The 17450-nt window shown below is 29.9% G+C and overlaps 1 protein-coding gene across 1 annotated transcript in view; it reads left to right on the plus strand.

Annotated features, from left to right (window-relative positions):
* Positions 1–7264: 7264 nt before the first annotated feature.
* The window catches only part of LOC107456076 (chondroitin sulfate N-acetylgalactosaminyltransferase 1), a 66726-nt gene continuing 56540 nt past the window's right edge, over positions 7265–17450 (plus strand). The window contains exon 1 of the mRNA XM_016073844.4: positions 7265–7619. Within this exon, the coding sequence (XP_015929330.2) occupies positions 7599–7619 (21 nt within the window). The 5' untranslated portion in view covers positions 7265–7598. The remainder of the gene's footprint in view (positions 7620–17450) is intronic.

Genomic DNA, 17450 nt, shown 5'->3' on the forward strand with positions numbered 1-17450 from the left:
CGTGAAAGGACTTCAAGATAATGCGATGAAGAATTCCACTATTATAACCGATTAATGCCTACTATCTGTGGATAATGTTTCTAATAGATGGTACCCTGCGCAGTGTTGTGTTTATTACATGATCAGCCCTTATAAAGTAAACATCATTTTGTTATTAAATGTATTCTATGTTATAGAGCGTGTTTGTAATATCTTTATACAACTTATTCGAATGAAGATTCACTCATCTAAAATGGATAAGAGGAATACGTATTCACGAAAGAAACGAATGAAAATGCCCGGAGATAATTGTACTTCACAGATAATTGTGTCCTCTTTTAGGGACGGTACTAAAATGTATCATTAATTCACGAAAATTGTTTTTAGGGCAAGCTCTTTAGGACATTACTGCGATTTTAATTATTCTTTTAAGTATTTTGTTAAAGTTTTGAATTTTTCAAATAATTGCATATAATTTATATGGGAACTCTTTCGTGCAAGGAAAACTACTAAGTTTCTCCAGAGAGTTCGTAATTTAAGGGCAAAATCGTCTTAGTTTAAGGGCATATGAACAAATCTGAAAGTATCAGTGGAAGCAAATAATTCAAGGTAACATTATTCGGTAAAACAATTTCCTTATTAGAAAAAAGAAAAATACCAAAATTCTGAGCCACATGTTTCGATTATGTAGGAGTATGTTTGTGTGAACTGCTATTTCCATTAATTGTTTTTTCTTATTGGGCTGAAATCTACAAAAATTTCGGTAATTTGCAAATTACTCTTCTTGAAACAATACTAAGAAACAGAGTGATGTTAGCATATCACCTTTTGAAAGGGTGGAACTCTTCAGAGAAATTGTCTAAAGCCCTTCAAATGAGCAATAAAGCTTAGAAGTAGCAAATCAAAAAGTTCTTCGCCAAGTCGACTAAAGTGTTTAGACCTCGGTTGGGATGTTCAACTCCATCCAATATATTTACAAGGCTTCGTGCTCGCAGATTTACAGCTACATAGATCATCGAAAACTTCCTGTAATGGAAGAAAAAACTTCGAATGTTTGGTTCAAATAAAAACACGCGAAGAAACTTGAAAGTTACATGGAAAAGAGAATTTTCAATTACCTATCTATAGTTAGATTTCAAGTTACATGTTTTCTATAAAGCCGCACGGATATTTCGAACTACTCCATAATGTACGTTGGTTTAAAATTTGAATTAAATCTACTGAAATTCGTGATTGTGAGTATGAAATGTACTGTTGTGAAAAAAACTCCAATTAAAATCTACAGAGACCAATTTTGCAAATACGCGCGTCAGTGCGAAAAGCTCCGAATGTTTTGATTTGATTCAACAAGAAATATGTTGTTTCCGATCTAATTCTAAAGTAAAAAGATTATACACTTTTTTTTCGGGCAAAGCAAGAAAAAATGGCCGGAAACACTTTTCGATCAAATTTAACAGCGCCTTGCTGCGGTAATATGCTTAACTACTTATTTGCGATTCTTTCATGTCATACAAAATAAATGTTGAGCCCGTTTATATCATTTTAGGGTCTCAGAATAATGTTACTTTTAGATTATTGGTTTTACTTATCATGAATTCATTCAATCTTATCTGATATTTTTGTATTGAAGTGAGGCATTGAAAAAGATCTAATCTTTAGAACTATAAACATAATCATAGAAATCGAAAATATACATCAGTTAGCAAAAACACGACAGAGACGCTAAATTATAAACTGCAGAATCCATACCTTGATCGTTTCTTCCTAGTGTCGCAAGAGGGCTCCACTGTCAGTAGAGCAAAAATAAACTTGAAATGCGTTGCAATGACGTCATAGTGAATCGTCAATAATTACTATTTATTTATGGCTACAACTTATATTGTTTAAGAAATGTTCTGAAACAAGCATGATGTCGAAATTTGTAAAAATAAAAAATTTTTAAATTTGGCAATGTTAGTAAATTAAATAAAGGAGGGGAATTTAACGAAGTGAGTAAGTTTAAAAATGAATCCTTTTGATATTTTAAACTTTCCTTTGTATCAAAGGTTTTATTTTCTGTATCAACTCTTATTTGCTCTCATTTTGTTATGTTTCTCCAACGTAACTTAATGAAGTAGTTTTCTTTTAGACAATGCATTTCTTTTCTTTACTTAGCAAAACCTAATAAGCCAAATAAATTTTCTACCAAAACTGGAGATAATTTCTTCCTTTTCGTGTTTTCCTCGCGAAACATTAAACAGCAAAAGAAAGCCAAACAAAAGAAGCTGATGAAAAGACATTAGAATGAAAGCATGTCAGAAAGAATAAAGTTTATTGGGAGAGTAAATTTTGGTGCCTAGCATAATGATGAGAACAACACACCTGTTTGTCTTGAGGAAGACCCCCCCCCCTAAAAATCAATAATGCATTCACACAAACAGTCAAAGATGGCTTTACATCCTGTATGCTATGGCTTTACATCCTGTATGCCATCGATCGGAAAAAGATTCTGAAAACATTGCCTTTTTACGAATACTTTAAAATAAAATTTGTATAACATCAATTTAAGTTCTTTGTTTCCTGGTTAATCATTATTTAGTCAGAATTTACCTATAGTAAATCCATTATTTCCATCCTAAATTTATCTATGAGAAAATCCATTGCTTTCTTTTTTTTTTTTTTATCTTTTCAGAATTTACCTATAATGAATCCAAAATGCATCAGTGATTCCAGAGTTTACATAAAATAAATATAGGTCTTATGAGAATTTATCTATAATGAGTCCATTCTTTATGTTCAGAATTTACTTTGAATGAATCCATACTTCGTAACTGGAATTTTTTACCTATTATTAAAAGGAATTTTATAAAAGGAATAACTGGAATTTATCTATAATTTTAATAAATAAATACATTGTTTATATTTAGAATTTACTTTAAATTAATCCAATTCGTATCTTTAATTTACCTATAATGAATCTATTCTTTATATTAGGAATTTACTTTAAATGAATCCATGCTTCATAACTGGAATTTATCTATAAAAGGAATATCTAGATTTCGTCCTTTATTTTGATGAATAAATCCATTGTTTATGTTTAGAATTTACTTTAAATAAATCTATAACCTGTATCTGGAATTTACCTATAATGAATCCATTATTTATATCGAGAGTTTACTCACAATAAACCCATATTTTGGATTTAAAATTTACTTATTATAGATCCATTGCGTATGTCCAAAATTTTCTATCAACATATAGTGTTGATAATAGTAGTTAATTTATGCAGTTCATCGTGTTCGCGTTCATCAAACATTTTTTGCCAATTATCCAAAAACCTCTTCTGATTCTTATGGTTTACACCAGGGATGGACAAACTACGGCCCGCGGGTTAACTGTGGCCCGCCGTAAGATTTTATCCGGCCCGCGGATAGAATTTTAACTAGCCGATCTGTGACGAATATAAACAATAACATCCATTTTCTTGTCTACTTTGTTTAAAGCTATTTTTGTTCCTTCTGTTTTAACAAAGTATTTAAGACCTTTTTACTTTCGCTATTTTTGTTCTACAAAACATAAATTGATGGAAATATGCAGCTTAAATTGGTAAATTGTTGAAAGCAAAAGTTCTTTATAGAATAGCCTGCCGTAGATTGGCGCCATTTGAAACAGTTGTTAGAGTTTTACAAATCATTACGAAAAGCCAGTTTCCCAAATTTAATATTCATGCCCAGAAAATCAGTGCTATGTTTACTTCATCTTACATATGTGAACAAGTGTTTTCAATTATAAACCTTTGAAAAAATCATTTCAAAACTAGACTAACAGACAAACATTTGCTTTGAGCATTAAAATAAGTACATCTCACTTGGAACCTCAATATAAACTTCTTTTAAAAATGAAATCGCAATTTCATTCATCTCATTAAATATTTAAATTAAAACTTGCAAATCGCTATTCCATCTTTGAAGTTTTTACTTGGCCCACCAAACTTATTTTCTTCGTTTTTTTGCCCTCGACCAAAAAAGTTTGTACATCCCTGGTTTACACATTCGTAGAAGTCAAGACAAATACTCCGTTACAGCTACCCTAATGGGCGATATGGAACGATCTTGGTATCATCCTTAATGAGGTTCGAGATATAATACGGACGCAAGGATGTCTTACTCTACTACAATATAAATAAAAGGATAAATGGTAGTTTTAATAACCCGTTCCCCGCACCACGCTCATTACTCTAACCACCCGAAAGTTCTTGAGCATTTCCAGCTCTGAAAACGGTACAGTAGATTGAATTCTAAGTCATTAAAACACGATCAGAGATACAAATAGCCTTTAGTACGGGAAATCGAATCCCGGTAAAAACAATAGTTGACATAAACTCAATCCACCACACCGGCTAGGTGACTCTAACCACATAAACTACGTAGGGTATGTTATATAACAGGGCTGTCCAACTGGCGGCCCGCCAACACATATTGTGCGGCCCACCAACTTCTTATTCAGGCTGATCGGCCTCTGTTTCCCCATTAAAATGTAAGCATATTGTTTTATAAACCTTCTGTTCCATTGTTTTATAATTAATTATTCAACTATTAATTGTTATTGTATAAGAGGTTATTGGTCAACTTTTTCAAACTGCGGCCCGCCAGGTGATCAGTGACCGGAATTCTGGCCCGTGGGATCTTTGCAGTTGGACAGCCCTGTTATATAATAAGTTGAGTCGGGTGGCACATGACTATGCCAATCTTCATGAATTCATAGTAAGTAATTTTAATTAGACTTCAGTAGTCTTGATTTTTAATGATAAGAATGTGAACTTTTCGAATAAAAATTACTATGATTTCAATGTAATTATGCAATATTTCATATCTACTCATTTGAATTACGTTCTTTCCTGCAGACGATTTTATTATTTCAACTATTTCTTTAAAAAAAAGAAGAAGGAAGAAAACGATAAAAATGAGCCGAAAAAAAAAGCATGAGAGAACATTTTTGCAAACTTTTGGCGTTGAAATGATTGGTAAAGAATTTTAGGAAGGAAAAAAAAGACAAATCTCAAACCCAATTTTCGGTTTTCCGGCAAGAAAATCTGAAAGTGGTTATTTTATTGAAGGGAATCACGGTAAAGAATTCCATCAAAATAATGGAGCGAGGCTATTTTCACCCCGACGTTTTAAAACTGTTAAGAACGAAATGGGGGTGGGAGGAAAAGCAGAAGTTATTTCTCCTCCTAACGAAGAATACTCTCTAAGAACTTATGTTAAAAAAAAAAAAAAAAAAAAAAAAAAAAAAAAAAGTGGTGGAAAGCAATTTTTAAGCTTTTTTTTTATTTTTATTTTATTTCTTTCGTTTTTCTCATAAAGAAGATCAAAAGAAAGATGACCGAGGAGGAAATTTTTTAATGGTGTGAATATCGTAAAGAACATATTGAACATTAAATGAATATTAATATTTTTATTTTTCAAAATTAAAATTTGTCCGTCAATATTTTTACTTAAATAAAATTGAAAATTGCTAAAGCCCAATTTTGTTAAATTAAAGCCGAGTTCAGGCCTTGAGAAGAAAAAATAGAAATTAATGACTTTTAATCTAATCGGAATTTCTCGCACTAAAATGTGCTTATAAATTGGCGCAGATATTTTAAGCACAAAATAAGACACAAAAACGTGACGTGTTTGAATTTTTAACCCACGAAATAAGGGAAGTGGCTATCTGGAAAATTTGAGCCCTTTTAAAAGAAATCACCACTGAGAGTTTCTTAAAAAGAGGTTTCTTTGTTAAAGTAAGTAATTGAATATTACAATAAAAAAAATCGCCTATCTTTTTTAAAAAACTATTAAGCTTGTTTAAAATTAAATTTCAAAATACATTTAATTAAATTAATAAATTAAACTAAATGAACCAATAGTCCAAAAATCTGACGATTTATTAACTTCCTTGATTATTATCCGATTTAATTAAAAAATTGAACAGCTTTTAATATTTTTTAATAATATTGTTTCATATTGTACAAAAACTTTCCATAATTCGTGGTTTAACGTTTATATAATCAAGAGCTATAATAACCTCCGGCGTGTTACGAAAACTTCAATAATTTTACAAAAAAAATTAATGCAATAAAAAAATTTAAATAAAAATTTTTAAATCCAATTATTATACAACCCCCCCCCCCTATGCAATAGGCCAATAAGGTATGATTATTTGATAAATGATCAAATACAGAACGGGCATAAAAAATCTTTTCAATTTTAATTTTATTAATTGTTATTATTTTATTTATTTACTTATTTTTTGCCTTGCACTGTGTATTTTTAAAAATATTTTATTTAACATTTATTCTAAATCGTATTAGTGATCAAATTAAAAAAAAATTTAAAAAAAATTACTCACACAATCATTATAGTGAAAGGGACATTTTTAATTAGTGTCCTCATTTTGCACTAAGCTTATACACCAAGAATCTTCTATTCGAATAGTTAATTATTCAGCTAATTTCTAATGAACACAGAAAATTTGTATAAAGAAGATAAAAAAAAAGTTTGTTTTTAATGTCCACTGTTTAGCTTTAATTGCTTTTGGTAAGTTTTTGAACAACACAGTTTTTTAATGATTGTGAAATAAAGTCTTATTTTGTGGATTATTTAACTGCACTATTATTTGTGATACAATAAAGGCACCTACAAGTTTTTATTTTTTATTTATTTATTATTTTTTTTAAGGAAACTTGTAGCTGCATTGACCTTATCAAAAAACTTCTCCGGCACTATATCATAAAAAATACTTAAAACTTTCCCACTTATTATATTAACGTTACAATTTGGATAATCTCAACGGGAAAAAAAATTTAGATGTTCAAAAATAATTTTCAAGTTTGTTATCGCTATATTTCATTGTTGGATCGCCTTTAGCCTAACATGCCTATGCAAAAAATAAATAAAAATAATAAAAAACTTTTTCTTGTCCATTTGTTTTGCTGCATCATCCCATCCAATTACCGGGAACTGTAATCCTTCTCTCGAATCGAATGTTCACAATACAACCCCAGTAATTTTCTGCAGCGCAAAAGAACTTTCACTGATACGAAAGCGAAACTGTGCTCAATCGAAATAACTACCTTCAAAAAGTAAACCGAAACAAACGAAAGGATTTGTTGTTGCTTTTTTACTGAATTGAGTAGAAACTTATTTTTATTTTACTCATTTTATCCACTCTCACAAAATTGTACATAAAAGTCAATCCAATCGCTTGGAAGATGCCAAATTGGATGTTGTTCTTATTCCATCTCTCCACGTCAGATGGCGTTGTACTCGAATTCGATATCACGTGATTCGCATCATGGAATTAAACGAAGGTGGCCAGATCCCGTGTCCCCAAAAATATCTCCTGATGCAGACGATGCGAGTCGGAATTGGAAGATGCGGTTGAAAAAACAAAAAAAAAGAATGTTTTAAGATCGGTTTCACTTTTCAAATGAAAGCATTTATGCTTACCTGATCATTGTTTTTGTTTACTTAAACTGCAAATGTTTATTTTTATTCACAAAATAGCAAATAGCAGTTGGTTGAGAAAGGTGGGACAAGAGAAGATGATTCTAAAACGTGGTCGAAGATAAGGAAAAGAATAAATTTATTGAATGAATGTCTTCATTTTATTCGAAGGTGAGTTCCTTGTTGAACGTAATTAAATTTCCAATTTATTAAAAATGCATTTGCTCTGCTAAGTTCTTTTTAATTTCGTTTAAAAAAATCATCTCGTTTGATTGTCGAATTATTTTTAATTGAGATCGCAAAATATATTTAAGCAAAACTAAATTAAATGGCATTTTGTTTCTTCAAAAAAAATCAATCTAAATAATTTCTAAAGGAATTAAAAAAAATAATATAAATCACAGTTTGTCTTAAGGTAAATGCATGTGTTTTTTTTTTTTTTTTTTTTTTTTTTTTGTTTTTTTTAAAGCGAGTTTCAGCTATTTTACTTATATTGCTAAATTTATTTATTTATGTATTCCTTAATTAATATTTAATTAGACTTCCTTTCGAACTATCGTCATCTTTTGAAGCTTGTCAAAATATGTCAAAAACAATGTTTGAAATTCTGCGTTTCAATTATATTTAAACAATGTATGTGCATGTATCACATAGATTACAAAAATTTATGTTCTATTAAACATCTGCATATCAAATATAACAATGTAGCACTTTAAATCTACTACTTTTGAATTTTCAAAAAACCGACTTTAATGAATTTTCCGGTAAACTTGGGTTTCACAATATCGAGCGAAATACCCCTAATTTTTTTTTCTTTTCTTTTTGTCACACGCAATTTTTAGCATATTTAATATTACCTTTCAGTATGTAATACTCATTGCATTTAGCACATCTCCCATTTTATCCGTTATCATTGAACTGTACCTTCAATGTGTCAGACACAGTTTGTCACACCGTTTCGTTGCATAATTTTGAGTCTATTTGACGTAATATAGCCACCTCCAGCACTTATGACATTAATGTCTGCCTTCTATTTCTTTAATCAACCTAATACCGATAAATACCTTTGTTGTTATAAGTATCTTAAAATAAAAATTTTAAGGTACTTGTCGACTATAGCGACCATATATATATATATATATATAGATATTATTATTTATTATTATTATTATTAAATTAAATAATTGAATAAATTTTAAAGTTCAATTAAAAACCTTTACATACTGAATCCTTTAAATTCGAATACTAACTGGAACAAAATCAAAATACTGAAACTGATATAAGTTATTTATTATAGATCAATGTAATTTTGTCAAGTTTAGTCAAATGTTAGATTGACTTTGACTATAATAAAATATTCCTTTAAAGTATAATAAATCTATTTGTTCAGGTCAGGAATATTAAACTCGATTCTCTAAGTGGAAAATAAATATTTTATTACTATTACTTTCATAACAATTGCAAATTTTACTATTAAACTACCGTAGTCACTTACATAGCCTTGCAAGCAATTTTTCGGCATCTGTCATATTTTTATATGGGTATTTTAAGAAGCAAAACTTAACGTTAAATCTGTAGAGTATCAATCTTTATAGGAAGAATTAACTAACATTTTCTTTAATAAACTTAAAATAAGAATCCATTCAAAATTTTAAATAAAAAACGGCATTTTTATTTTGTACTAAGATATTTCAGGTATAAATACAAATTTAAAAATATTTTTTGACCTATACATATATATTTTAATTGCATGCATCAAAAATGCAGGGCAAAACCATGAAATCTCTCCAATTATTTTTATCATTATTATCAAAATTTTTTATTCATCTTCATGCTTTTGTCACATTACAAAAACTTAAATAAATCTTCTAGTCTTCTATTTTAAATATAACTTAATTGTTCGATGATTTGATATATTATTAGGCTTCCGTTAACTGCAAACTGTGCTTGTAAGCTCTAAACAAAGATATGCGAGTGAAAATAAAAAATTTAAAATTAATTTTATATAGTTTATACGTACTTTTGATTATTGATTTTCACCTAATAATAAAGTTTTACTTTACATATTGTTATTTAACACGTTCACTACCAGCCGAGTGCAGGTAGTTATACTATATCTATTATTGAAGTATGATGATCTATAAAGATATAATCAAAGTTAAATTTTCTTATTTTAGCACACATTTTAGTTTTTAAATTTTACAAAAAGTTTATTTTATTGAACAATTATGTTATTTCCATGAGAAAACATGTTTTCTGCAAAAATAGCTGGATAATATTTATTTTATTTTATTCCCGGCGTTGACAAGCTGACCCAATTATGAGTTTACAACTATCAATGTTCAATATCGTAGCCTTAATTGTAATTTTGTACCCCACCCAAAAGACAAGGGAACTCTTGGATCAGGCATTGCGACAAACTGGCTTTCATGGAGACCTTTTCGATGGGACAAACCCTCATTTACGTTACTGGGAAAAGCAAACCACGAAAACCTCCCGCTGTTGGCCCTACAGCAAGGGGATTCTAACGCATGATCCGTCTACCACATAGGATATTTTACGTCAGCACTGTGAACGGTGCGAGTCGGGGGCAGAATTCGTATCAACCTGCCACCGCTTTGATACGAACCTGTGTCAACTCATCAGGAGGCATCATCCCTGAGCCACTACGGCTCTTGGATGATAATATGCATCTTTTAACCATGATACCTCTTTATCCGTTTTATTGGCAGAAACTGTTTAGAAGAATTTCATCACTCTCTATTGCGTGATCAGCAACGAAAGTGTTAAACCTTTGCTTGATTTTCTCTTTAAATTAGTTATAGGTTGCACAGTAAATGTTTAATTTGGGATATACATTTCTTTCTAAATATTTTAATTATTTCTTGAAACTACCATTCACAACGTTGCTAAAATATACGATACGAATAGTTAGGCAATAGGTAAGTCACAAAGATAATAAAATATTTCTAAACCCCATCAAAATCATTTGGCGTTTTGTAATTGATCAAATTTTTTGTCAATCAACCTATAATGAATGAGTACAGCGAGAAGTGTCATCAACTTAGTTGAGGAATTATTAACATATGCCGATTTGAATGAGATATTTTATTCATGTGCCAAGGTAAGCTTCAAAATTAACCTTTCTAACTAAGATTTAAGTTCCTCTGTCAAAATTTAGTTTGATTTTAAAAAATTAAACTATAAAAATGTGAAATTATACTTTATAACTTTCAATATTACTCAGGGCTTGTTGATTATCATAATATACCGAGAAAAATTCTTAGTTCTAAATTTGAGTTTGGAATAAGTTGATAAAATGTATATGCTTTTCTTTTAAGTGCGGAATTTTGCCTTTTAATTGTAAAATCTACGTCGAAAACGAAATAATAGCATTTTAAGTAGGTAGTGATGAAAGACAGTTTTCTTTTTCATTTTAAGTGTAAGTTCAATTAGGTTTTAATTAGAAAATTTAACTTTAAATTTTTTGTCATTTGCTTCTTAATACTTTTAATCGAAATTAAAAGTTGAACTGTATTTTTTAATTTCCTATAAATTAAAACCTTTATCTCGAAACAATGATAAGCCACGAAATGTATGTAAAATAAAGTTTTGAAAAATGAATGTTTTAGTTATTTTACTGGTTTAGAATGAAATTTAATTTTGAAACTTTCCATTAACTTTTAACTCTCAAACCCAAGATATAAATTTCATGCGAAATATTTATTTAAAAAATAAAATTATATTCTTTTTTCTCCCGAAAGATTATATGACAATGAGAGTGTAAACTGATCCGAAGTAAGACATTCATATGATATACTACTATCTCGCTACTATTATTATACTGTTATCGACATATGAAGACTTCAGTTCCGGCTATGATTTTATTAGCGATACTTATTTCTGATTCTTTTTAATTAGTAATATGTTAGGTCTAAAACTATACAAACCTAACTGACTATTTCTATTATTCTTCTATTATTTTCTATTATTTTTACAATAATTTTTAGGTAGATAATGAAATACCTTTTCCAGAATTTCGATTTATTCTATCTTTTGGATAAAAAAAAATTCCCTAAACGAGGTTTAATTTTTTATGCTTTTATAATGGCCTAATCTTGCGTAGAATTTGTTCAGAGGAAGTAAATTGAAGAAACCTTGTACCTGTACCGGAAGAAACCTTGTACTGAACTGTAGATAACAATGAATGATCTAACTCAGTGTTTCCCAATTTTTTCGGCTTTGGAACCCGAATGATGAACCCTATTTTTTGTGGAACCCGAGGCTTGATAAATTTAAAACTTAATGAAAATCTTTTACGATTGAAATTTTATTAATTTTTTCAAAAATATTTAATAAGTTAATAAATAAATGAGTTTTGTCATTAAGTCAATTGGATTCAATTATTCTTGTTTTCTAGCTGCGCCATCTATGGCCAAGAATTCGTCTTGTGTCACACCCATACGTCACACTTGTTTATAGGGCTGACTCATTCATGGATCGATAGATCGTAATTTTGACTTGAACCAGAGAACAATCAATCTCCAATCCAGTACCCCCAGAGATATAATATATATATATATATATATATATATATATATATATATATATATATATATATATATATATATATATATATATATATATATATATATATATATATATATATAAAATATGGGAACGAGGAGGACTTTGTGACCCGATATATTTAACGTGCACCAGTCACTATTTAGTACACGGTAAGTCTTTCGGCCTTCTGGATTCGAGTCCAGCACCCTACCAAGCAGCCTATCTCGGCCCCTCATTTAGTTTTCTAATATGATTTTGGCGTATGTATAAACTGAATGTACATAAGCTAAAATGCGATTTTTATTGAAAAAAAATGAAAAATTGCTGAAATGAACGATGAAAATTATTAGAGAGGTATATTTCCTCATTGTTGATTTTAGTTATTTTTATTCTATATGCCAAATAACTAATGCAATTTTTCAAAAATTTGCCCTTTTCATTTTTTATTCAATATATTGTTATTAAATTCTTTTTAACTTTGCTTTTCTTTCTTCACAATCATTTTAAATAAATGATTTCATAAAAGTAACGAAAATATTAAATAATGGGTAATTAATCGAATATAAATTTAATAACGCGTTTCGAAAATCATGACTGATTTTAAAAAATAAAAAAGGCCAAACTTTCGGAACCCCTTCCACGGAAATTAGTTTCCACGGGACACCATTTGGGAATCGCTGCTCTAACCCTTTAATTGCTTTAATATAGTCCAAACAATAAAGTTCAATGAAAATAAACTAAGCATGTTGAGTTTTTTTTATTTACATTACGATCAATAAATTTACTTAGAAAAATAAATCCACCGTTTCACTCCCAAATAATTGTTCATATTTAAAATGAATGATTGACTGCTATTAATCAGCTTTACTAATTAAACATTATAAATGTACCTAAACAGTTACGAATAAACTAATTACATCAAAAATAAAATTGTAAAACACGGATCTTTACTTTGTAAGAAAAGTAAGAGATCAGAAAAACTCCATTTAAATTCTTCTTCAAATGCTTTCATTAAAGAACTTTAACTCCGTTTTATTCTCCAACTTCAGGCCTGTTAGTGTATAAATATAAACATTAGAAAAGATAAGGGACGCAAAGGCCAAAGCTGTCAAAAGAAAAGGTCTCCATTTATCAGAAGAGAGGAGAGAATTTATTTATTTTTTGCTTTCTTTTCTAGCAGTAACTTCCGAGTAAAAATATGGTGGCTTTTAATGAATGTAATAGTTTTAAATAAATTACTGCCACGTATAATTGTTTTTTACAGCCTTTGGAAGAAACTTATAAAAAGAGTTAGTTTATTTTTTCAGTAAGGACTTTTTCACATGAAAGTAAAACGGTTTTTATGCGTCTAGGAAATTCTATAAAACAGGAAAATAGATGCTTCTATTAACAAGCATTATTTATTACTCCATTAGCTTATAATTAGTTGCAATACCAGGGGTCTGTTTAGAAGAAATTTGGGTCTATATCTTTTCATAAAAATATCAATTTTCATTCAAATATCTTTTTACAAAATATCTTTTCATAAAAACGGACCTTTCACAAAATAATTTATCTTTTAATCGGACCCTTCACATACTTGTTTATCTTCATTATTGTTTTGTTAATCGAATAAACCCTTCCTGGGGGGAGGGGAGAAAGACTGTTCGAGACAAATTAAGTTTCAAGTTACTTTTACAAACATCGTGTGCGCATTCTTATTTTATTAAATCATAATTTTTTTTTGTGAATAAATAATTGATCAATTTTTATTTATTCATAAAATTCATTAATAGAATATTATATGAATAAAAATTAAATTTCAATTTCTGGCCATTTTTTAAATAAAATATTATAAATTTAAGAATTGTTTAAATTTATTTAATGCGTGTAAAATATCAAAAGTGATACATTACTAAGTTCTGTTTTTTAAATTATATCAATTGAAATTAATAAAAATGTGAGTGAATTTGTTTCCATTATTCGTCCGAAATGAATATTCCGTGTTGAACAGTATAGGCTAAATACCAAATATTTGTATGTTGCATATCTAATTTAGTAGCAGCAATTGTTGAGCAGAATCTTGTATCTATTTACAATTTGAAAACTTGAAAAGTTTTTTAGAAATTTTTGCAATAACAGGACCCTATTTGCACAAATTCACAAAAGCTGGACCCTGTTTGAAAGAATGTGACTTAACGATTATTTTATATTCACGAACTATGAATAGTTTTTTCGCAATGTTACAAAAACAGGACCTTTCACAAAATGTCTGGACAGACCCCAGAATACATATCGGTATCGAACGTATGATCCATATTAGATTTGTAACAATTACTGTTCAATAAGATGTGCTCAGTTCAATTTCAAATTCTTCACTACTTTATAATTGATAATAATTCATATCGGGACTACACTTACGATTCATATCGGTTTTTCATCTGCTACCATGATTAGCAAGCATTTTTACATCTTGTTTTTATTTGTGCCGACTGGCTTTCATGGTGGTCAGGGAGCTGACTTAATGTCAGAAAGGTACTGGGTTCGACTCCCACATCGGGCATGGATGTAATTTCTCTTTCTCTTTGCTCTGCCTTTCTTATGTTGTTGGGGTGTTGATCTACCTATATGGTACTAATGAAAAAAAGATCGACAATACCTCCCGTTACGCACACCGATGGCATATAGTTGCCAAATGTGGTAGAAATTGGAAATAAAAAAAAATTATTTGTTTCTAATTCTTACAGGCATTCAAGGTACAATTCATAACAGATTTGTAACTATCATTATCTAATGAAATGCTATGATTAGTAACGTGACTAAATCACAATTGAAAGTATAGGAATGAACATATTATAGCTTCAATTCTGTAATGTTGAAACACCAAATTAGTGTTTTGACTCTGAGGAAAGTTCTTGTTTATAGAACCAAAACTATTGTTTGTTAATTTCTACAATTTTAGTTGTGCTATATCTACGATATTTTTTCCTCGTAGCACAATGTATACCCTAACATTTTTAGATACCAATTTAGGAAATGAAAAAATTTAATATCCAATGTCTAAAGTCTTTTAACTGCATGTTTCAAGGACTTTACATTCACATTTAAAGATTTTTAAATTTGATACAAACTCGGAAGACAAAAGAATCTATTACAATTTAAATATTTAGGGTAAGGTAGAAAAAGAATTGAATTAGAAATCCAAGCAACTCGACTAATTTAACCCTCAACGAAAAGCCATGTTGTTAACGTTGGAACGAACAAAATAAGAGTCTGGCAACAAATGATAGAAAACTTACTTGCAAACTTACTAAAAGCATTTCAATAAGTTGTTACAACTCTTTCTTTTTTTTCATCATTAAGGATTCAACGTTCTGAGATAGAAGTAAAATACAAAAGGGAAACATTTTATTGATATGTTTTGGAGAAAACTATCACAACAAACAATATATTTTTTTACGACTCACTTTGGCATGCTGCCACAGGATTTAAGTTTGCTTCAATGCATAAGAAATATCTTGAACTATTTCCAATGTAGTGTTTATAGATACAATCGTTCATTTAAAAGAACGGTTCTCTTATCTTGAATTACTAGCTTAGGATATTCTTGATTATTTTCATGAATTATAGATAAATCATAAAACAAGTATGATAAATTACACATATCTTTCTTTCTTACAAAACAATTATAGTTGTAACGGATAGGTGAAAAACATAAGAATATATATTAAATGACATTTTGAAGGGACTAAATTTTTCGCATTCTATTTTGTGGTTATTATTTAAATGTAAAAAAATAAATAAATGGAACGATTTTAATGGAACAAAAAAGTTTGGCAGCAGTTATTTTTATCCACTGAGTAGTCTCTCTATAATGATACCCCCTCACTATCTCGTTTGGAAGTTTTGGTGGCTCAGGTGATAAAGCGCTCGCCTCCCAATGAGATGACCCAGATTCGAATCCCAGCGTTTGCTGGTCGATACGAAGCTTACTCTGCTACATTGCTAACGCAAAATATCCTCAAGTTAGACAGATCGTGGCTTAGAATCCCCTTGCTATCGGCCAAATCATGGGAAGTTTTCGTGATTTTTTCTCACCATGTAACGCGAATGTGGTTTGTTCCATCAAAAAGTGCTCCATGATGGCCAGTATGTCCCAATGTTTGATCCAGAAGTCCCCTTGTCTCCTGGGCTCGGTTCAAAATTACAAGGCTACGGAATGGAACACTGACAGTTATAAACTCAAAATTACTGTTCAGCGGTTATAAAATAAAATATGACGTTTGGACACGACATTCTTTTTAATGAAGCCTGATTCTTCTTTTCCTGAGATGTTTATAGATCGTTTGTGACACGTTCATGTCTATCTACAATGATGAGATCCTGGATGATTGTGGATCTCTAGAGTAACATACAGAATTATGCCAATTGCATCCAACTAATGATCAGGGAATCGTGGGGGGCCAACGCAACAGAGTGAAATTTCCATAATGATAAAATCAATCCTTTAAATTATCAAAATTATGGACGGACGCATCACCTTGTAGAATTTTAACCCACGCCATTGGGATTAGTCATCAATATTACAGGTTGTATTCGGTCAACAGTTTTGTTTATCTATGATATTTAATCCAGACTTCTATACGCACGGGTCCTTACAACAGCTTTCTAGTTGCAATACTGTGACGCGAAATGCTATCTGTTTTAAATATCTAAACTATAATAATACGTGTAATTTATTAATAAATTTAATAGCTAGCTTTTACATCCTTGACTTTGGCACCATCGGACAAATTAGATGTCTTATAAATTTTAGACTTAAAGAACACAATAAGTATGTCCGTTATCGAGAATACGAGAAATTATCGATTGCTGCGCGTTGTTGGACTCTTGGGCATGAATTTATTTTCGACACTGTCAAAATTATTTCAATTCCACTCACATCAGGTCATCTTGATGCTTTGGAATCTTTTTTAATTCATAAGAATGCTGAGTCCCTTGTAAACGACTTTAGTTTCGTACGACCATAACGCGTAATGTGCTGGCATCTAATCCTGGTTTGCCTGTCTTTGCCACTATGGTTTTTACTTGTTCTCATATTTATCTTTTTTCTCTCTCAACAACTGAGAATTTTTTAAATTTGTTTCTCGCCTTAATTTTTTCATTTTTCGTGGACAACTGTGTGTTTTATACCTCAAATCACTTTTGTTTCTTCTCGTTCACGTCTAGCAAGTCTTGAAAATGGGCGCTTGTTTTTCAACGCTTGAAACACTTTGACTGCTATTTCCTATTTCTATGTTTTTGACACGAATTAAGTTTCTAATCCAGTAATAGCTAACTTTCATATTTAAACTTTGAAGAATAGTGACAAATCTGTATTATATAGACGAGCCATTCTCTTAACATAAATTCTAGATTTCTCCTAACTTTTTGTTGCAGGCTTTCTCGCATCAA

This window comes from Parasteatoda tepidariorum, chromosome 6 (genome assembly GCF_982258835.1).
Source record: "Parasteatoda tepidariorum strain Cologne lab strain chromosome 6, Ptep-v5.0, whole genome shotgun sequence".
NCBI lineage: Eukaryota > Metazoa > Arthropoda > Arachnida > Araneae > Theridiidae > Parasteatoda > Parasteatoda tepidariorum.